Raw genomic sequence first — 23,269 nt, 5'->3', positions numbered from 1 at the left:
TCCTTTGACTATAAATACCCTCCATTTGTTGATGGGTCTGTAGTCTATATCTCCATCCAGCAATCCTCTTTGAGAGTCATTTGCTACTGCCTGGGTCATCTCTGTGTAATATTACCAACAGTTACTTCAAGCTTAAGATGTCTAAAGAGAACACACACTGTCTTGCCCTTTTCCTCCACCCCTGCCTGTCATCTCACTGCCTTTCCTGGATTCTCTCTCATTGACATCTGCTCAGCCATCTCTAAGCAAATAACGAGAATAGCGACCCAGAAAATCAGGCACATCCTCAATTTCTGCTTTCCCCACCTGTTTCCACACACGAGCAGAGATGCACAATTACTTGCCAGTTGGCGGGCTGTGTCTCAGAAATGTCCTTTGAATCTGTCTCTTCTATTTCATCCTAACCTTTGCTAACCCCGAGGCTGGTACCACAGCTCCGATCCAACAGCCTCGACCAGTCTACTCCTACTCTATTTCTCCTCCTACTCTATTTCTACTTTATTCCACCTGTCGCACTGTTACAAAATCTTTGTTTTCCCTCAAACAAACCTGGATGGTCGCCCAACTGCACAAGCCTTGTGTTAGCTCTCTGCTGCTCCCAGGTCAAGCCCACACTGACTAGCTTAGAAAAGGAAGCAGGGCCAGTCCAGTGGGCCTCTTCCTCTCATCTGCTTTGTGTATGTTTGCGTCTGGGTTCACAGTGAACTACTCACTGTTCCTAAAGATGGTGGTGCTTTTTATGCTCTGCGCCTCCTTGCTCCGTGTCCTCTGTGCCCACCATGCCTGTGCTTCTGTCTCCTCCCACAGTCTTCCTCAAGACTCACACCCATTCCCCTGCCGTATGCCTTCTGTGCCCCTCAAGTATTTTGTGCAACCCTAGTTAGTGTTAAAATTTTATGGCAATTAAATATTGACATGTGTTTTCTTTTCCAAGACTTTGAATTCCTAGAAAGGTAGGGATCTTGCCTTATTTCTCTTTATAAACCTGTGCCTGAGGCATAGAAGAAATACTCAGTAAATGCTTGTTGATTAACTGTTGTCGAATGCTCAATAAATGTTGAATGAAGGGGTGTATGGAACATGAGGTTAGGCTACATATGAGATAAATGTGAGGGATCGGTGAGAAAGAGGAATTAAAATAATAAAAGGTCTGGTAGGTAGGATACCACCAACACCAGAGATTCGGACATGAAATTTGGAACCACCAGAGTTGTAGGAATAAATGCTTCAAATATTTCAGGATTTTTATTTCCTACTTTTAAAAATATTCATGGTATACTATAAATTGTCCAATCATACAGAGCCACTGAGAGAACAGTAAAAATATTCAAATGTTCTGGAACTTAAAACAACAGAATGAATTAATGGGTACGTACCTCTTGCTACAAATTTTTAACATAGATGACTAAAATCCAAATAGTTCACCGTGATACAAAATGTACCTAAGTCTAGAATGTACTTTTAGCAACCAGGATACTTTACCTAAAAAGGACACATGGGCCAATTATATGAGCCATTTTCCACCATTGTAACTATTTCCATGCCTTTTGGAGCACTGTGCCAGCCTGTGCGGAAGGGTGGATCCTGGGCCTGCTGGCCCTCCCCTCACCTGTGGCTCCCACTGGGGGAGAGCATTGGCACACACATTTCCCAATGCTGGGGCCTCTCCTTTTTTGTAGGGAACCAGAGGCACTGAGCCAACCAACCAAGGGTTCTTTAGGTCCCACGGTCATGAAAGTGTGGGTTTTATCCTGTTTCTGACAGTCTGTAGCCTGAATCCAAGACCGAAAAAGTGTGCTTTATTTTTTATTTATTTTTATTTATTTATTTTTTTGTATTTTTCTGAAGCTAGAAACCGGGAGAGACAGACAGACTCCCGCATGCGCCCGACCGGGATCCACCTGGCACGCCCACCAGGGGGCGACGCTCTGCCCACCAGGGGGCGATGCTCTGCCCCTCCGGGGCGTCGCTCTGCCGCGACCAGAGCCACTCTAGCGCCTGGGGCAGAGGCCAAGGAGCCATCCCCAGCGCCCGGGCCATCTTTGCTCCAATGGAGCCTCGCTGCAGGAGGGGAAGAGAGAGACAGAGAGGAAGGAGAGGGGGAGGGGTGGAGAAGCAAATGGGCGCTTCTCCTGTGTGCCCTATCCTGGAATCGAACCTGGAACCTCTACACGCCAGGCCGACGCTCTACCACTGAGCCAACCGGCCAGGGCCCTGAAAAAGTGTGCTTTAGATTGTGAGTTTCTTTGTTTACTCTCGTAAATCCGAGTCTTCTGATGTTATTCGCTGCTAGCGACATAGATTCAGAATAAATGCTGATAATGAAGTGATGGCCTGTGACTCCTTTAGTGAAGGCTCAGTGTTTACACAGCTCTTATCTTGCCAAAAGTGGCAGGAATTCACTGCAATTAAGGTTTTATGGCAACTTGATTTCTAAAATGATACTTTTCTCTCTATTTATTTGCACTTGCCTGGTAATTTTCAAAAATACAGAAATTTCAAATATATCTGCTTCTATTGATATATAAAATAATTTACATGCATTGAAATGTAATATCATTCTGTTTCAAAACATATCATTATTTAAAGTTACTAAGGCTTTTTAATTCTCTATCTGAAGTAGCTTATCTAATTTTTCTAAGTAATTATATAACATGGTTATAAAATTAATAACAGTTTATTAATAAATAACATAGTTTAGACACATTGTTTTAAGTATCTTTGTCTACAGAATTAAACATTTACAAAACCTAATTTGAATAGATAGTTGTATTTAAAAAAATAACACTTCCAAATTAACATATTGTTGTTTTTTGGGGTTTTTTTGACTGTTGCATTGTAGATGTGAACACTTCTAGGAAAAAAGTGACATTACAGTTCAGTTCTGTTACATTTAGTAATTACCCTGGAGTTTGGGGAGATTAAAGATTGACCAGGCAGTGGTGCAGTGGATAGAGCGTTGGATTGGGACGTGGAGGACCCAGGTTTGAAACCCCAAGGTTACCGGCTTAAGTGTGGGCTCACCAACTTGAGTGTGGGGTCTCTGGCTGAGCATGGCATTGTAGACATGACCCCATGGTCGCTGGCTTGAGCCCAAAGGTCACTGGCTTGCAGCCCAAAGTCGCTGGCTTGATCCCAAGGTTACTGGCTTGAGCAAGGGGTCACTCACTCTGCTATAGGCCTCCCCACCCCCACCCCCCATCAAGGCACATATGAGAAAGCAATCAATGAACAACTAAGGTGCCACAATGAAGAACTGATACTTCTCATCTCTCTCCCTTCCTACCTGTCGGTCTCTCTGTCTCTCTCTCATCTCTCTTCCTTCCTGCCTCTGTCCCTCTTGCTAAAAAAAAAAAAAAGATTCCTCCATAAATGTAAGCAGCAAATCTAAGGTCTTAGCAAGGCAGGGAAAAAGTAGTAGTTTCAACATACGAATGGAACACCCAGAGTCAGAAAAATGCCACAAACTTTTGAAGTTGTTACTGTTACTTATTCCTTTCAGGTACTAGGAGTTGACCAAATACAGGCACTATCTTGAGCTTATTAGTACACACAAAATATTCTTCTTTGCCTGGAACAAGTGTGAAAGACCTTGAATCTCCAAACTAGGCAAGGGGGTCCATGTGGCTGACATGTGAAGGCTCAAAGTGACAAGGGTTCCCTCAAAAGAAAACAGGGTTGGGGATTTAAATGAGGACAGGTACAGATCACCATCAAGGCTCACTTTAGGTCTGAGTATTAGAAAGATAGTTAAGCTATTTGAACAGATGAATAGCATGATCTTATTCAGAATCACTCAGGCTTTGTTGACAATAGATGTTAGGTGGTGGGGAGGTGAGACAGAGGTGTGAGCAGGAAGACAGACAATTGCAATAATCTGTCTAACAGGTGACAGTGGCTAGGAGTGGGGTGGTTGCTGTAAAGGTAGTGAGAAGTGGCAAGGGTGTGGATACACATGAAAGCCCCTATATAATTATATCAGTCTTGGAAATTTCAAGGAAGCCTTGCTGCAGGACTAATGATGTTGACTGACTTGGTCCGTCAGGCCGACAGTAGCCTGGGAGTTCCAAATCTGGTGCAAGTCTAAATCCATCCAAAAACTGGCTGCCGATTTTTGAAAATTGGTGAGAGTTTTCATTCTGGTTTAAATATTAATGGGGAAGATTCTGAATCTTTCAACAGATAGTGACTTTTAGAATAGTGAGATTCCAGAAATCACCTGCTTGCCAGACCAGTTTCAAGAGATTAGAGGAGTTGGCACCAACCTCTGCCTCCTCACTTCCCAGGATGAGAATGCATGCTGTTTTCGCGTGTGATCTGCCCTCCCCTCTCAGAAGCTGGTTTACTCTCACTCCCTCCATAAGCAACAGAAGATGAGAACTTTAGCAGGAGAAGCAGAACAAGGCAATGGTCTGATTCCTCTTCAGGAATTACCATATTCTGCTTAAGGTAGGCTAGCCTCAGCTATGATGTTCACTAGATTATTTGTATTAAATGCCTTTTTGAAAATGATGTTTTCAACTTATAATGGGTTTATGCTGATGTAAGTAAGCCCATGATGTTGCTGGTGGAAATAGGGCTCTTGCATAGTCATGAGAAAAGCATTTCCAGCCTGGCCAGGCAGTGACACAGTGGATAGAGCGTTGGACTGGGACACAGAAGATCTAGGTTAGAAACCCCGAGGTTGCTGATGTGTGCGTGGGTTCACCAGCTTCAGCGCAGGGTCACTGGCTTGAGCATGAGGTCATAGACATGACCCTGTGGTCACTGGCTTGAGCCCAAAGGTCTCTGGCTTGAGCAATGGGTCACTTGCTCTGCTGTAGCCCCTCAATCAAGACACATATGAGAAAGCAATCAATGAACAACTAAGGTGCTGCAATGAATAATTGATACTTCTCATCTCTCTCCCTTCCTGTCTGTCCCTATCTGTGCCTCTCTTTCTCTCTCTCTCTCTCTCTCTCTCTCTCTCTCTCTCTCTCTCTCGTCACACAGAAAAAGAAGGAAAGAAAGAAAAGCATTTCCGGGACCCACATGTAGGAAGATGAGGTGTAGTGGTAAGATATTTTGTAGTAGAAACAAAGGATTGTCCCCAGATACCTGGTATCTTATCCACAGCCAGGTGGTTTAGCTCTGTCTCGCTGTGGAATAAGTCCCGGCCTGGTGAGCTTAAGTGTCCCATGAGGAAGGTCAGGATCCAGAGCTAAAAGCCATCATCCTCGGCTCTTGTGATCCAGCATCGTCTCTGCTCCCGGCTTTTCTCCTGCCAGCATTATGATGCTGCACCCATGCCCTTGCTGCCGGTCCCACATGGCTGCTATGAGAGTGAGAGGGCAAACTGGAGAACGTACACATGCTACAGATAGGGGCCTTTGTTAAGATTTGATTGTTACCTCCAGCTAGGAAGAGTGCAGGCTTTTTTTCAAACTAACCAGTCTTTCTTAATCCTTCATGGGCTTGTGCTGGGTTCTCCCTCTATCCTTCAAACTGATCTTTTTTCCAGGCTTTCCAGGCTAACCTGTGCCCCTTTATGTTGCCATTTTGGCTCCTACTGTGCATGCCCCAAAGTTTTGCTGCGTTGTCATCTGGTGTCTACTGCACATGTAGTTACCTACTTCATCCTGCACCATCTTGACTTCTACTTCACAGGCACCAAGCAGAGGAATTTCCTGCACTACCCTCTCCCCTCCCATAATCCCATTACACTGCTCATCCCCCAAGAGAAAGGGGAGGATGTTAATCTCCTTGGGAGGCAATGTTGCAATCCCTGGGGTGTCTAGAAGCTCTAGCTTCCTAATTAATTAGGCTTAATGTCTGATTCCATTTCCTCCTTTCCTTAAGTAACTAGCTACCTGTACTAACAATCCTAAATCGAGAAGCATCTGTACTCAGAGGTGATGAGTGTGGTCGAAAAGGGGGGAATACACATTTTAAATTCACCTCCCATGCTCTGACTTTCTGTCTGTGTCTTCCACTGGCCAAATCCAACTGGAATCCAGGGCTTAGAGAGCTTGAAGCAACTCAGTATCTACAAATTGAGACTTTGGGATCAGAGAGAATGACACTTAGGGACTGAGAAAGGCTATGTAGGAAAAAAATGAGTATTTAACATAGTATTTCTCAGATTTTCAAATAAGGACTTTTGAAAAACCATATTTTTAAAACTGTCACCTTAATCATCGTTTAATTGTTGAAGAAGACAAAGCTAAGAGGCATGTTCCTAAAGGATGTCTGAAAAGCTCATTGAGAATGTTATGGTTATTAAAGTAGCTTTAAGGTTCCTACTAACGGGGGAGAACAGGAAACCATATGGCTTACATAGCTACCAATGACTGTTTGGAAAAGAACAATTTATCATTCTTGATGCAGGAATCATTAGTGAAAACGTAACACACATTTCTCAATATAAGAACAATGACCAACTTAATATAGCAATTTTATTAAAAGTATGTAAACATATACATTTTAATTGTTTTATGTTAGCCTTTGGTGTAAATATAGGTTATATAGTGTTAAATTGTACATTTCGGTTTCTGTGTCCATAATCTTTTTCTTGTACTACTTTGTCCAAAAAGTTTTTCATTTGCTAACTTACCTCTTTTTCTTTGAAAGTTAAAAAAGCATCCTTTAGTACAATAAATAAAAGCAATTAGCACTCTATTTAGTTTCAACACCCAAGTTATTTTGCTGTTCAAATGTAAACTATAAACTAATGCGTAAGTAGATGCTATAGAGTGATTTATTGTGAGAGTTTATTTTCCCTTTCGTATATTTTTCTGGGCTTGAGATTCAGATCAGTCTTGAATCTATCTAAAATCATAGGGTTATCAGTAAACTAAAATAAGGGTGTTCGTTATTATAAATTGAGCCAATGCGTAAAGTATAGGTAGATGGTATTTTCTCAATAGCTAAAGGATTTCCTTAAATACTGTGGTCATCTCAAGCCTCCAGAACATAATCTTAAAGATTACTAACTACTCCTATCTTAATTGACAAGAAAAACAATGAATTGCCCTGGCCAGTTGGCTCAGTGGTAGAGCATCGGCCTGGCGTGCAGGAGTCCTGGGTTCGATTCCCGGCCAGGGCACACAGGAAAAGCGCCCATCTGCTTCTCCACCCCTCCCCCTCTCCATCCTCTCTGTCTCTCTCTTCCCCTCCTGCAGTGGAGGCTCCATTGGAGCAAAGTTGGCCCAGGTGCTGAGGATGGCTCCATGGCCTCTGCCTCAGGTGCTAGAATGGCTCTGGTTGCAGTAGAGCGACGTCCCAGATGGGCAGAGCATCGCCCCCTGGTGGGCATGCTGGGTGGATCCCTGTCGGGCGCATGTGGGGAGTCTGTCTGATTGCCTCCCCGTTTCCAACTTCAGAAAAATATAAATAAATAAATAAATACCAGTATTCAATAAATCCTCGTAAAAAAAAAAAAAGAAAAACAATGAAGACATTATAGCCCTAATTTTTTGACAAAGTCAGCACAAGGGTATGACATTTACAAAAATAATCCAAGTTCAGCTTTTCAAGAGTTTCTGTACTTTGGCAATTCAGACTGAACGCATTTAAAATAGATCTTCCAAGTCATTGGAAAACTATATGATTAAGAAGGAGAGGAGGGAAAGAACAGTTTCTTTAGAGGAAAATCTCTGATGGATTCAATGGCCAAGAAATATGAATGGACAGGTGCTAGACCCTAGTTCCCTGTGTGGTGATGCAGTGTACAGTTCTGGCATCGGGTCTTAGAAATGTCGTTGCTTGAATTTCTCTCCTGGTCTACCAAATCAGAATTTGGGTTATAGAAAGACCTGGTGATTTATAAGCTCTTTAAAGGTCCAGAGAGGCAGCTGTGGAGCAGTCCACATTGAAGAGGAGTGGTATAGAAGCGCTTTAGTAAGTTATGGCCGGACTCAGGAGAGCCTTGGCCGTGTGATGAGATGGAGTGAATTAGCAGATGTTCTGTAGAAATGGAAGGATTGTGTCCAGTTGATGGCCCCGCTGTCCCACAAGGACCCTCTACCCTACATTGTGCATTCAATCTGTGTCATATTGAAATGATGGGCTTAACTGAAATCATCTTGTGAGTTTATCCACATATTAAATATCCATTTCAAGAATTATTTTAATTTTAATAAAATGAAGAGGCAATTCCCTAAATTTTAGATTGCTCCATTTTAAAGGTTTTTTTAGGCCTTGTTTTGAAGTGAAATTTAAGTAAAATTCTGCCACATTGTCCCACATCTCTAACTCTCAGGAGGCCCTAATAAATGTGTGTTGCCCCAGGTAATGCTACTTTCTCGGGACCTGGGAGGGCTTGTCTGTCAAGTCACACAGGTGTTTCCTTTGAAATCTGAGCCTCATGCATTTTCCCTGTACCTACAAAGTCTTTTCAAAACAGGTGAAGCAGAGTAGTTAAACACCTGAGGTCATTTCCGAGTTGTCAGGAATGTGTTGCTGCTCTGCTACATAGTACTTTTTATACTTGATGACTTTGTCGTAAAAATGTCATACAGTCTGTCAGCATGGATGGGCTGGCTTATTTATTTCATTGATGTCATTTTCCATACAGGTCTAATAATACCACCAACAGGGAGAAAAGAAGGTGGCTTTAAAGATTGTATAAGGAGGCATTGTGTTTGGAACTTAAATCTGAAATCTCATGGAATGTTAAATGTGTTGCTTTCATAGAATAACAGATTCGTTCTTGAAGGTCAAGTTATTGCCCTTGAAAGGATCACATTGACACTTATCCTATTTAGTTTTGAATTGCACTTTCTGATTTAAATAGGAAAACACAACAGTGATTTGGCAGGGATTTTGTTTTGACATAGGATGGGTAATTTGCAAACATGTTTTTCCCGAAGTGGGGGCCCACTGAGAATTATCTTTTAAAGGTGGAATCTAGAACAAGATAACTCAGTCTGTCTGATTTTCTTCAGTTACTTCTGTTCATGAGCTGGCTGGAAAGTCCTGCTGTTCCTTTTAGCTGTGGGAAAAAATTACATGTAGAAAACAGCTTTATTTCAAAAATTTTACTATAGGGTTTTTAGGATGAAGCTGAAGAGAGGCTTGGGGTTACATTTCTTACTGCGAATATTTTCTTGTCTTATTCAGTTAATTAACATTCAGCTGTATTTATCAGTTTTGGATGATATTAAAACTTTCTCAAATAGAGATGATTTAGGAACAGTTGAGCTCTGCTCTAGACATAAAATCGGAAGATCTGAAACATTCTTGGTTTTACAGTCCTGAAACCACAAAAACAGCTTTTGCTTCTTAGTTGAGAAATGCCCTTAATTATCAAGAGAAAGATTATTTTACAGTTTGTATTGTTTTACAGCATGATGAGGCATTCTATAAGAGACTATAAGAACAAAATAGGATTTTAAAGCTAAAAGAAATCGAAGAGACTTGTTTCAGCTTCCTGATGTTACAGCTAAAGAAACAAACAAACCTTGACATAATCAAAGAGATAATTTTTTTCTTTTTTTTTTTTTTTTTTTTTTTGTATTTTTCTGAAGCTGGAAACAGGGAGGCAGTCAGACAGACTCCCGCATGCGCCCGACCGGGATCCACCCAGCACGCCCACCAGGGGGCGATGCTCTGCCCATCCGGGGCGTCGCTCTGTCGCGACCAGAGCCACTCTAGCGCCTGGGGCAGAGGCCAAGGAGCCATCCCCAGCGCCCGGGCCATCTTTGCTCCAATGGAGCCTTGGCTGTGGGAGGGGAAGAGAGAGACAGAGAGGATGGACAGGGGGAGGGGTGGAGAAGCAGATGGGCACCTCTCCTGTGTGCCCTGGCCGGGAATTGAACCCGGGACTTCCGCACACCAGGCCAACGCTCTACCACCGAGCCAACCGGCCAGGGCCAGAGATAAATTTTAAAATATACAAAATCAGTAGCAAAAAAGAAAAACTCTTCCAGGGTGTATCATGTATTTGAATTACCCATAATTTGAGTAGTTTGAACAGGGGAAAGCATATTTTTATCTCTGTCTGTAGAAGAAAGAAGGAAATTTAACACTGATGATTTATCACTAGTTTATCACCTGCAAACATCCAGGAGACATAGCCCTACTAGGGAAGGGAGATTTCCAGTGCCATTGAAAGCGGAATGCTTTGGCTATTCCCCACCGCTCAAAATGGAAGTAGGCTTGGAGCTACAAAGGGGGTATTCTCAGTTAAGTGTGCAGATGTATGTGTATGCACTGCAAAAGAAGGAATTTTGGGGGATTTGCTTTTCAAATTTTATTTTCAATGCTTAGTTTTTAGAAATAATTTGTCACACTAATAGTTTTCTGAGGTAGGAAGGTGAGGCCAGAGCTTCCAGCCTAAATCTGAACTTCCAGTGAAATTTGCCTTTTCAACACCACTGTGGTTTCTTCATGTTACTGCTTTGCCAGAGAGCAGTGCATATCTTAAAAGTCCATATTAAGTAGCATATTGTATCATGGACTGGTGTTCACTGTCACTAATTAGGCTACCTAATGGTATGATAGTCAAGGACCAATTTATTTTGCATTTATTTTGGAATTCCATTAAACCTATATCAATTTTACAGAAAGATATAATGAATTAAAATACCATTTCTATATTATTTAGATAGTCTTTTAAATTGTTAGATAATTAATTACATTAATTATTATCCCCCCCCCCTTTTTTTTAAGTGAATCTTAACAATATAGAAACATTTTTCTCCTCATGTCTTTGGAAAGACCTATTATAGTTTTATTCAGTGGGTTTTCTAGAATGATAAGAAATCTTTCAATCCTGTATCTCTCTACTTAGAATAGCATGTAAATTACAGAATTATGCGAGAGTTTCCATTCAGTACACTAATTCTGTGTGCATTTAAAGGTGTCAGACCATGCAGGTCAATTTCCTATTAAAATTGCATAACTTATTTATATATTTTCTTCAGTGAATCTAACTCTATAAAAATAAACTGCTTAATAACCTTAGTGTCACCTAAGGTTATTGCCTAAGGTATTCTCTTTGGTAGACTAATTATCATGATATCTTTGCTGTGAAGTGCTTTCCAGGAACTTCATGGGGTAATAGTTGTCCATCATCTCCCCTAATGTTGATCTTTGGGATAATTTCTATATGAAGAATCTTAATTGTACAAATGTGCATCAAACACATCATCTCATAAAACTTTATTCCATGTTCTTTAACACAATCTAAAATGATAATGATTAATTAAAAAGTATTTACTTTACCATTAGCTATCATGTGAAATTAATGTTTGATTTTTATTTGACAAGTAATCCACCTTTCACTTTAGTCTTTTTTACTACATTTTTGTAGCATAAAAGAAAATGCTCATCTTTAGACAAATTCTTAGTGAGTAGTTAACATTGGCCTTCAACTCTTATTTAATGCGCTATCATCATAATTTTGAAGCTATGAAGATTAAACAATTCCTAGAACATGAATTTTTTTTTTTTTTTTTGTATTTTTCTGAAGTTGGAAACGGGGAGGCAGTCAGACAGACTCCCACATGCGCCTGACCGGGATCCACCTGGCATGCCCACCAGGGGCTGATGCTTCGCCCATCTGGGGCGACGCTCTGTTGCAACCAGAGCCATTCTAGTGCCTGAGGCAGAGGCCATAGAGCCATCCTCAGTGCTTGGACCAACTTTGCTCCAATGGAACCTTGGCTGCTGCGGGAGGGGAAGAGAGAGACAGAGAGGAAGGAGAGGGGGAGGGGTGGAGAAGCAGATGGGCGCTTCTCCTGTGTGCCCTGGCCTGGAATCGAACCCAGAACTCCTGCACGCCAGGCCGATGCTCTACCACTGAGCCAACTGGCCAGGGCTTGAATTTTCAAATGATGTGAATTTGGATCAAAGCTATAAATTTACTGTAGTAAAGAAGATGTATTCAAGCTTAAAATTTTGGCTCAAATGGTTAGGTAAGGGCTCCTGTATAAGATTAAAATGTGTATCTTCTAAAATATTTTATTTTGCTAGTTATATTTTATTAGACATGTCAAAGAACCACTGGAAAAGAAAAACAGTTTATAATTTTTTGAATTGGCCTACTTGTCATACATAAAATACTCTTTGGTTAAAGAGGTTAATAAAGAAAATAGTAGTATTAAAATTATTTTGATCTCACTTGTTTTTAAAATTTGTATTGTGTTCATATGTGCGAGTGTGCACACTTAAGGACCTGCAAAATCATTTAAAAAAAAAAGATGTATTTGAAAATACATAATCATGTTTAGAGAAAAAATTATTCTCATGTCAAATGGAAAGAAAAATTAATATGATCAATGACTGTTTTTGCCTAGTGTACAGTACTGTCTGGTTTTGCCTAAAGTACTAGTAAGCTGGCAAAATTAGCTCTATTTCAGACTACATAGTTGAGTGATTTCCAACTTTCATTGACTGTTACTAAAGCAAGATAGCAGGTATTCTGGTAGGAATGAAGATTAAATATGCTCATTCATACTTCCCAAAGTAATGCAGTCACTGGAATTGAATGTACATGTCTAGATAGCTACATAATTTCCAATTTCTACAAGTATAATACTTTCGTACTAAAATTACTATATGTTTCTAGGTTTAGTTTTGAAAGCCCCTTGGAAATATTTTAGATTTCTCTGTCTCTCTCTCTCTCTCTCTCCTCTCTCTCTCTCTCTCTCTCTCTCTCTCTCTCTCTCTCTCTCTCTCTCACACACACACACACACACACACACACACACACACACAATGATAGAGCGTCCATGTTGAAATGGCTTAAAAATGTCATTGTAGACAAAGGATGTCAAATGTTTCTGTTAGTAATAAAACTTCATTGAAGGTTTTACTGTGCTCTAAGAAGGAATAGCTTATGATGTTAGTAGAAAATAGAGTGTTTTTCATTTCTACACACCTCAAGTACCCATCTTATAAAGGAATGGTAATTTAAGTGCGGTTTGGCTTTAAATTAGTGCTGGGTGAATAGTTCAGAGAGGAAAAAAAGAAGCCCTTCAGGCCATCTTGATTTAATTTACAAACTTGAATTTAAATAGAAATGTTAGAGACTAACCTACATTTAAATGGGATTGGTATGAGTCCCTGGTGGTCTTAAAACCTGAAATGTAATGTTGTAGCATAAAAATATACATTCCACACTGTTATGTTATGGTGATATTTCTTCTAGGGCAGCTATATTTTTAGTAAGCTTTTTAAAAAGGAATCTTCTTGATTTGTATTATTGAACTTGACCTAAACACTTATACTTGATTAGATTTTTAAGTAGATAATTACTTTTAAAATTGTCACTAATTACTATTTATTAAATATTGATAGAATTTTTGTTGCAGGACCCTCTATCTCAGTCCTTATATTAAAGTAATATATGTCCCTATTTTGGCCTTATTATAATTCACTTGATATATTTTCCTCCTTGTTTTTAAAGTATTAAATAGAAAACTTGTCATGCCATATAAACAGCCTATCCATAGTGTGTGCTTAATTGAATTTTTGTCCTTGGAGAAGCCTGACTTATCTTCTACTTCAATTGACACAAGTAAGAAAACTAGCTTAAGGATTTGAATGCTATGGTTTAGATTTTATTTCAATTTCTATATAGCAGCTATGTAAACACATTTTAAATATAACCTTTTGTGTGTGAATTTGGGACTAGTTATATATATATCCTCTCTAGGAAGGATCCCTCTTCAACTTCATGGGGAAAATTGACATCTAAGAATGTAGCATCATGTGCAGAAGGAGTAAAATGACCTTGAATAAAGGTAGTCAGGTCCCTTTGAGGGGCTCATCGGGCGGTTCTGACTGGGACCCACACATGTTTGCAGGGACCTGGACTTGCAGAGTGACAGGTCTCATGCCTGAACTGGGAAAACTCAAACCAGGAGCTCCTCCCTCATCTCTCTGTGTCTCCGTGTGGTGCATGATCCTTCCAGTTACTTCTGCAGGGCAGCTGGCCTCCTAATTTGTTGGTTCAGGTCTGCCAAGATGCTATCTTAAAAGAGAAAGCCCCAGATAGAGGCTGCATTTCCTAACCCCTCCTGAGAAGCCTTCCAGGGTCATTCTATTCATGAGAAGGGAGTTACTATTCCCACAAATTTAAAGGAAGGGAAGGGGATTCCGTGACACATTTTGTTCTTTAAAATCATCATAGTTGTTTCAAGACATTTTCTTTCTAAGCCATCTAGGAACTGTTTGTTTTCTTCTGGTTCTTGGCTACTCTTCGAACATGAGGTCGCTAGACTAGGAACCTATGGATAAGTGTAGTTTTGCTGTACCTATGATTGAAATACTCTGCAAGAACCTGATTTCTGAGATTGAAGACAAGAATTTGTTTTTGTCTTAAGCACAAACTACTTTCCAGGGAACTCTACCTGGAAACCTGCTTGTGTTTGAGGGATGACTCTCTCTAGCATACTGGACACAAAAAGGAAATCAGCATCTTACTCATTTTCTGGGACTTTATAGCCAGTTTCTTTCTTTTTTTTCTTAACCTAATTTGTTTGGGTAATAATGACAGCAACTTGAATTATATCTTTGTATAATTACATAACATATTTGAATATATAGTTAGCTCTAATTTAAGTAATTAACTTAAGAAACAGAATTCTTACGTTTGGCAAGTAAAAGGCTTGCCTGATAATATGAAACGATACAATGTCCCCTAATTTTTGTGAGCAGTATACTTATAGCATATTGTATTTCCCCATGTATAAGATGCACCCTTTTCTGAAAAATTTGGGGTCTAAAAACTGGGTGCGTCTTATACAGTGGTTGTAGGGTTTTTTTACGTGCGTTTCCCACTTTTTTTGCGCTTGTTGTCTTTGTGCTCATTGTTTCGCACTTGTTACCAGTATATTACGGTAGGTTACATTTTGCCACGTTCTGCCTGGAAATGGCTCAGAAAAGACTTTCATACCGTGCTGAATTCAAGTTAAAAGTGATGCAGTTTGCAAAAGTGAATGGAAATTGTGCTGCTGAACGTAAGTTTGTTCCTCCTCCAACTGAGTAATCAGTAGAGACTGGCTATGGGTTGAAAAACAAAGGGCCATTGGAATTCCTGTGTCCACAAAGATGGTTCAGCACGAGGCAAGAAGAATTGCTGATAAAAAAGAAGTTACTGATTTCAAAGGAGAACACCGTTGGTGCTTCAGGTTCATGAAACGATGGACTAAGCATGCGTACATGCAGCAGACTTGCCCAAAAGATGCCTGAAAGCTGTGAGCAGAAAGACCTTGAATTTCACCATTTTGTCATTCAGTGTTGGAAGACACATCAGTTTGAGTTGGGACAGATTGCAAAAACGGACAAAGTCCTCCTTCAATTTGATGTCCCAAGTAATAAAACTGTTGATAAGAAAGGGGTGAAAACTGTAACTGTGAAGACAAGTGAACATGAAAAGAGCCATTATACAGTTGTTCTAGCTTGTTGTGCTGATGGAACCAAGCTGCCTTCTATGCTGTTTTTCAAAGGCAAAACAATGCCAAAGGAAGACATTTCTCGAGGAGTGATTGTCCATGTTTGTGACAGGATTGTATGGATCAGAATGGAATGAAGATCTGGTTTGAGAAAGTTTGGAGAAGGAGGCCAGGTGGACTCTTACACAAACCTTCCTTATTGGTGCTTGATCATTTCAGGGCACACATAACAAAAAACACAAAGAAGACTGCTGCAGAGCAAAAAACCAAACTTGCCATCATACCTGGAGGCTTGATATCCCAGCTCCAACCACTCGATTCAGCATTAACAAACCCTTCAAATCTGCCATGAGAGGTGAATGGAACTAATGGATGAAATCCTCTGGGGACAATTTGACACCAGCAGGAAGAGTGAAGAAACCAACTTTAGGAGAAGTTTGTACCTTGGTGAAAAGATCCTGGGATAATATCAAGATTGAGATTATTGTCAAGTCATTTAAGAAGTGTGGTATTTCAGATGTCATAGATGGAACTGAGGACAAGGCAGTATAGGAAGACAGTGATTTGTCATCAGATACAGATGAGGACAAGCTAATGGACGGGAATTTTGACAGTGAAAAGGAGTTGTATGAATTTTATGATGAATAAAACTCGAGTTCAATAACTTTATGTAATACTGTACATCTTTTTTCAAATTTCGGGCCCAAAATTATGGTGCGTTTTATACATGGGGAAATACATTTCTGACATCTACAACAAAGCCTGTCATTTTGAATATTTTTTAACCAAATTAAATTAAAGCTTTTATGAAAATTGGCAACTTTTGCGGCTTTTAATATTTTAGTTGCATGTACAGATACATTTTTGTATTTTTGCTAGATTGTAAAGCTGTTCTATAATAAGAATATACTTATTCCAATTTGGTAGAAATTTTACTTTTTGGTTTTGAAAACATGAATTTGTATATTTCAGATCCATAATTAAATGAGGAGGACTGCTCATTTATAAAAATGTGTATGAACGAGTGAAAAAATGTCTCTCTCACATCTTTCTTCCTTTCTCTCCCTCTCGTCTCTTCCTTTCAGCCTATAGTCATGATTAGGTTTTTGTTGTCCTTTAAAAATAAAAGCCAGCAAACACATTCTCCTGAGACGCTGGCATCTTAGCTTTATAAACTTAAGCCCCTTCTTTCCCTTCTCTCTAAGGTATTATTAACAAAGAAACCATACTTGCTTTCCCTACTTTCTCCTTCCTGTCCCTCCAGCTCTCTGTGTTGCTGTTTCTCAGCCTAGCATGGAGCTGCAATTGCTCTTTCTCCTGGACGAGCACTTAGCAGACCTCGTCTTTCTTGACTGTTTCCAAGTACTGACGTTGTGGCCCACTCTTCCTGGAATCTCTTGTCCTTTCGCTTCCACAGTTTAATTCCTTTTAAGTTTTCTCTGATCCTTTCTAATTCCATTTTCCTTTCTTTCACTAACTCATTTTTCCCCTTCAGTGGTTGATTGATATTCTAGATTTTTTCATTCCTCTTCTCATTCTATACCTTCTTCCTTGAAGAAATTCATCTCTGGGTGAATAACTTCAATATTCCTGTGTTCTGAGCGTGTATCTTCTCCCGGAACCCATCTTGTGTTTCTACTCTTTATCTGGCTTGTTTAGTGTGGGAGGCACAGACCCCTCACCCCTCACCCTTGACATAGGCACAGACATTTCCACTGCAACAACCTTTTGCTCCTTCTGTATTTTGTTCCTCTCAATTTGGTAACCTCATTAGTCTACACCTTTCCCATCTCCCCCCACTGACTGAGTTCCATTATCTATCAAATTCTAGGAATTTAAATTCTTAAACATCAGTTCATTCTCTCTGCCCTTTTAGTCCCCTTGCTCTCACCGTAGGTTGTGTCCTCACGTTCTCGTTCGGGACTGTGTTCCTCTCCTCTTAAACTTCCCAGCATCCTGTTTTCGATTGAGTCAGGTTCTACCTAACTTGGTGTTTTTACTACCACCCTCAATACACTGTCTGTTTTTCAAATGAACAGATTGAACATGAAACTCAAGATAAACAAAAGCATTTCAATAATAATCTTGCAATTTTTAATATTTCTTTATAAATTATTTTAAAAATATGAACTACTTGCCCTCATTGAATTTTGTATACAAAATGCATGTACATTTATATGATTTATAGGATTCAGTAATTTTTCATGTCTTCAACATTTATTAACCACCTTGTCCATATGACACAGTGAATAGACCAAAAACACCAGCATGACATAAATAACTGCCCTGAGCAACTCAGTCTCAAGAAAGAGATGAACGTTTAGGGGGACACCAACCCTGCAGTGTAATAGCTGCTAAACAGAGGAGTGTGATTCGGCCTCAGGAGCCCCAGGGAAGGAACAGTTGGCCCCTGAAAGAACTGAGAAGGTAGTCAGAATGCTTTAAATGAAGCTGGATTGTGAAGGAGGAGTGGGGGCCTGTCTGACAAATAATTGGGAGAAGGATGTTTTAGGCAAAGGGAACTGTGCTGGGGAGAGCTGGGAATAGCAGGGTTTTTGACAGGGATCAATGGGACCAGGGATCTCGAACTTCACCTGTACGGGGATTTGTTGTATGTGCTGAGACCGAGGAATCACTGAAGTGTGTTTGTGTTCACTCAGGTAATTCTAACCATCTGTTAGAGTAGATTGGAGGGATGAGAGACGAGACAGGGAGATTCAGTAGGAGGCTAGTGCAAAAACTTTGCTCATAGATGGTGAGAACCCAGACTAAGACGTTTACTTTACAAATAAGTATGAGGGGAGCAAACGTAAGAACTGATCAGTGCTATATTTTGAAGAAATGCCCAAACTATACATATACATCAACTGTTTGTATCCGTATTCTGTTTTTGTTTTGAACTATAGACATGGGATGTGGAGTTGGAAAGATCTGCAGAGTCTTGGGCTGAAACCTGTTTGTGGGAACATGGGCCTGCAAGCTTGCTTCCGTCAATTGGACAGAATTTGGGAGCACACTGGGGAAGGTAGCTTCAAATGGAACTTTTTGTTTCTGAAAACATGTTGGAAATGAAATGCTTATTAATTCATGTCACCCATTTTCAAAGGCTTAGTGCCTAGAAGGGAAAACAAGTAATCACACCAAAACGAGTAACAAAAAAATAAACATACAAGGATGATCAGCAGTAGTTGAGACTTATTTTTGTTTTAAATCATTGATGTAATGGCAATGTAATGGGAATCAGTATTTAAGATTAATAACTTACACAAAAATCTCTCTAACCTACTTGATCAGTATATTTACAATATCTGGTTTTACATTTTCTCCCCCTTTTTCTTTGTGGTTATTTTATTTTCAATAGGTATAGGCCCCCAACATTTCACGTGCAAGCATGGTATGATGAAGTGAGAGACTTTAGCTACCCATATGAACATGAATGCAACCCGTATTGCCCGTTCCGATGCTCTGGTCCTGTCTGTACTCATTACACACAGGTATGTCCGGGTATATTATACTTTGTTTCTCTAAGCTGAGTTTGCGTGCTTTGGGAGAGCTCAACTACTGAACTTGTGTCTTATGTTTTTTGGTATGGTTATTAATTATATAGTTATTGATTTATGTCGAACAAGTTCAGGAATTCCTATAGACAGTAAAATAAATGATCAGGAAAAACTGTCCAAACACATCCTTACAAAACATTGTTACAAATAGGAAACATTTTTAATGTGGCACCAATAACTGCAAATGTGGAGAGATTTACTGTCTTCAAAATCAGGTATTATTATTTTTTATTTTTCAAAGAATAAAAATATAGTTTCATTTACCAATGGTATTTGGTATTTCCAGGTGTGTACCATTTTTTTTAATTTAGTGTTTACATTTGGTATTGGATATATTTTGACTTTGAAATCACACAACTGAAGGCAGATTTAATTAGATAAAGTTCACCACAGATCTGAGTCTTTAGATCTATGGTTGATTATTAGAGAATATAAAGCAGACAAATTGTCCTATATGCCTTTCTTAGTGTGTGGTGAGGTCACAATTAATATTGAACCCCCTAATAACAAGTAGCACAATGAAAATATCATATTGTATAAGAAATTTCAACACCTAATTTTTTGTTAAAGTGCTTTCTGTTTAAGGTGAGAAACTCTGTTCTTTTGTTAGGTGAGCTTCTTCATTGAAAATCTTACACAGAATTTGAGTTTGTGAGGAGGTAACTTTTGAGTTATTTAGTAAACTTGCATTTTTGAAGCTGCTTCTATTTTATTGCCAGATAGAGTAATTGAGCTGTAGACCTATTATTTTAAATGAATTAAGCACTTCCCAAAGTCTCAGGAAATATATCCTTTTGGATATTGCCTCATTTAGTTCTGAATGATATATGTTTGTTTCCCAAGTTCAGTTTTATACATTTGTCTCTGCTGCGTTGTGTCTTCATCTCAGCTTGTGGTCTTGAGCCTTTCTTTTCTCTCATGTAGGTTGTGTGGGCAACAAGTAGCAGAATAGGGTGTGCCATTAATTTGTGTCACAACATGAACATCTGGGGCCAGATGTGGCCCAAAGCTGTCTACCTGGTGTGCAATTATTCCCCGAAGTAAGTAGACAAAACACTACTGACATATGTAAACTGTCCTTAATAACATGAATACAACTTTCTATTCCCTAATTTTTTTTCTCATTTTCAGAGTGTTTTGAGTAAAGTATATTGGTGTAACTCAGTTTACTTAATATGGCAGTAGTATGGTTGCCTGATGCATAAAATCATACTTAAAAGGAATAGAAAGTGGAAATATGATTTTTGTGAAGATAGAAATCATATTTACGCCTTCAGTTTTATTCAGTGCACTATTATATTGCATAGGTATTCAATAATTGTTATTTGTTAGGAGCAACAATGGATTAACTGTGAAATGCATTTTTTCCTATGTAAAGACCATTTAAATGATTACATTGAAAATATTACACAATCAAAGCTAAGTCTATTTCTGGCTCTTAAAAAAAAGCTAAGTCTAAAGTCTGTTTTTATTAAAACAAATGGAATATAGATGAATCAGAGCTTGGTGTTCTGCAAAATTTGATTTTGTAATTTTTAACAATATGTATAACAAATTATTTAGTATATTTCAAAGGAATGAGGCAGCAATTTATATTTAAACTTAGTAACAAAAAGATTCTGTGATAAAAGATATAAATATCTTAAATCTGCACCTCAAAATCATTGCTTAATAGATTCTTATCTAGTAATGTTTTGCAATGTCTTATAAATTATGTAATTAGACTACCTCTTAAAAGGGTACTTGATCATCTCTTTAAGGGGAAACTGGTGGGGCCACGCCCCCTACAAACACGGAAGGCCTTGTTCTGCTTGCCCACCCAGCTTTGGAGGAGGTTGTAGAGAAAATCTGTGCTACAAAGGTGTGTGCTGTTGTGTCATGGTATTTACTTTGAGTGATATTTTAATCTGACTTATGTATTAATTTCTGACTTAAAAAACAAATGTGTGTTTAATTACCAAAAATGTTTCTAGAACTCTATTTCAAATATTTTGAAAAAAGCAGTTAGAATATTTAAAAATATATTTATAATATTAATGTCTTTTATACCAATATGTCTTTAAAGAAAAGTTTCATGATTTTTCTAGGTAACTTATTTGGGATTTATCCCAGACTGACAAGGACTGTATATTTACATTCTTAAAAGCCATCTTGATGTATTGTTGACTGGAATTTTTTCCACAACTAATCATTTTGAAGGATTTAGCAATTTAACACAATTTATTTTTAGCACTGTAAAATACCCTAATGTCGTGATGGCAAACGCCCTTTAGTTGCTCCGCTACCGCCCACCTTGAAAGCTGGAACGCCCACTAGTGGGCGGGAGGGACCAGGCTGACCAGCACTGTAAAAGTGGGCGGTTTTTATAAAAAGGTTCGCCATCATGGCCCTAATGCTAACTTGAACCACGCTTAATGAATTGTACCGATTCTCTCCTTCTCTCTGTAGGGTACACAATTTCTCATGCCAGAATCACACACACACACACACAAAATTATAATAGTATTGTAAAAGTAGTAATCTCAAATGCATTTGATGTCTGAAAGGTAAATACAAATATGGCATTCTATTTATAGCACATGAAGATAAAATGTATATAACAAAGCTTTGGGAAAGCTATCATACTTTTGTCAGGCATCCATCCATGTGAACATTTTTTACTCTCTTGCACTTTTTTGTTAATGATGTCTAAATGAAAATTAGTGCGGGCTAAGTGTATTAGGAATCTAAGAATAAACGCATCCCTTTCTCTGCACTTATAAGGCAATGTGCCTGTTTCCCCCCTTAATTACTCAATGCTCATTAGCTATAATAAACAAACAGGAAGTGAACATATATCTCACTGTGTTAGATGAGCCATTTATAATTCTGGAAGCATTTTTTATTGTGTGGAATCTGTTTTCCATCTTCTTTACCCCAGAAACTCCAGCCTACTTGCCCCTTTACCACTGGCCACTATATTTTATTTACTTAAGGCAAACTTGACTCAGACTTCCTTTTTCTAGCTTCTGCATCCTTAGACACACATGAAAATAACACAACTGTCCAAAATGTGCCAATGTCAAGCCCTTGATATAATCTAGCCTGAAAACATTGAGAACATGATTGCATTTGAGGAAACAAATTCAAATTCACTGAGTTCTGACTTTATTAGAACACTGTGTAGATCTAATGACTCATAGTGTCATGAAAACCAACCACGGGTAACCTGTTAAAATAAAAACTGGGCTCAAAGGCTATGTGTGTTTCATTTACTCCAATGTAGTGCATAAGAGCACCCCCTTAAGCTACAACCTGTGCCAAAAACAGTACTGATTTTTCTAGTTTTAAATGTTAAACAGGCATGCAAAAATTTACCATTACTTGGCAATTCGTGCTCACTTAAATAGGATTCATATTTCTTAATTCCATTCTCTAACAGAAGGATCAGACGGGTACTACACCCCTCGAGAAGAAGAAACCAATGAAATTGAACGACAGCAGTCACAAGTCCATGACACCCATATTCAGACAAGAGCAGATGACAGTAACACAAATGAGGTCATAAGCACTCAGCAAATGTGTAAGCCTTGCACATTATTTGCAAAATTTATAAAGTTTACATAGGCGGCATATCCCTCATTATTTTATTGGCTTTAATATTTTTAGGATAGTTAAAGCTGACCTTAGACCGAATATGAAGAATTGTAGCAGCTTTTACATTATCTAAATTAATTTGTTTTTTTCTTCCTTTTAGCCCAGATCGTTTCTTGTGAAGTAAGATTAAGAGATCAGTGCAAAGGAACAACCTGCAATCGGTAATGTTCATTATTATTCTCAAAATTAACTGACAAAATGTAGGAAATATTTTGATTTTATACTGATATTCAGAGAAACTAAATGTTGTCTCCATTTTCTCTCATTTAGATACGAGTGCCCTGCTGGCTGTTTGGATAGTAAAGCTAAAGTTATTGGCAGTGTACATTATGAAATGGTAAGTGTTATAAATACAATTATTTGAGAGTAGAGTCCTTTCATATAATATTTTATTTTTTTTAATGTGGAAAATAATTTATATAAGTATAGATGCTTTTCTCAAAAATGTCTGTCCAATTTAAAATCATGTAAATAGTAACTAGTTGTGTTTTTATGCTGAACTCTAATACTTTACTATGTTTTTCTCCCCCTTCCTGTCACCAAGCAATCCAGCATTTGTAGAGCTGCAATTCACTATGGTATAATAGACAATGATGGCGGCTGGGTGGATATCACTAGACAAGGAAGAAAACATTATTTCATCAAATCCAATAGAAATGGTGTTCAAACAATTGGGTAAGTACCTCAGTGATC

General features: G+C 38.8%; 1 protein-coding gene across 1 annotated transcript in view; it reads left to right on the top strand.

Annotated features, from left to right (window-relative positions):
- The window catches only part of CRISPLD1 (cysteine rich secretory protein LCCL domain containing 1), a 43,048-nt gene that overhangs the window by 5,510 nt on the left and 14,269 nt on the right, over positions 1 to 23,269 (top strand). Inside the window, exons 3-10 of the mRNA XM_066378859.1 lie at positions 18,287 to 18,405; positions 18,742 to 18,874; positions 19,865 to 19,980; positions 20,701 to 20,801; positions 22,362 to 22,502; positions 22,677 to 22,737; positions 22,847 to 22,913; positions 23,121 to 23,251. Coding sequence (XP_066234956.1) covers positions 18,287 to 18,405; positions 18,742 to 18,874; positions 19,865 to 19,980; positions 20,701 to 20,801; positions 22,362 to 22,502; positions 22,677 to 22,737; positions 22,847 to 22,913; positions 23,121 to 23,251 — 869 coding nt within the window. The remainder of the gene's footprint in view (positions 1 to 18,286; positions 18,406 to 18,741; positions 18,875 to 19,864; positions 19,981 to 20,700; positions 20,802 to 22,361; positions 22,503 to 22,676; positions 22,738 to 22,846; positions 22,914 to 23,120; positions 23,252 to 23,269) is intronic.

This window comes from Saccopteryx leptura, chromosome 3, assembly GCF_036850995.1.
Source record: "Saccopteryx leptura isolate mSacLep1 chromosome 3, mSacLep1_pri_phased_curated, whole genome shotgun sequence".
Classification (NCBI taxonomy): domain Eukaryota; kingdom Metazoa; phylum Chordata; class Mammalia; order Chiroptera; family Emballonuridae; genus Saccopteryx; species Saccopteryx leptura.
Note: the sequence above shows the minus strand (reverse complement) of the source record. Positions and strands in the feature narration are given on the sequence as shown.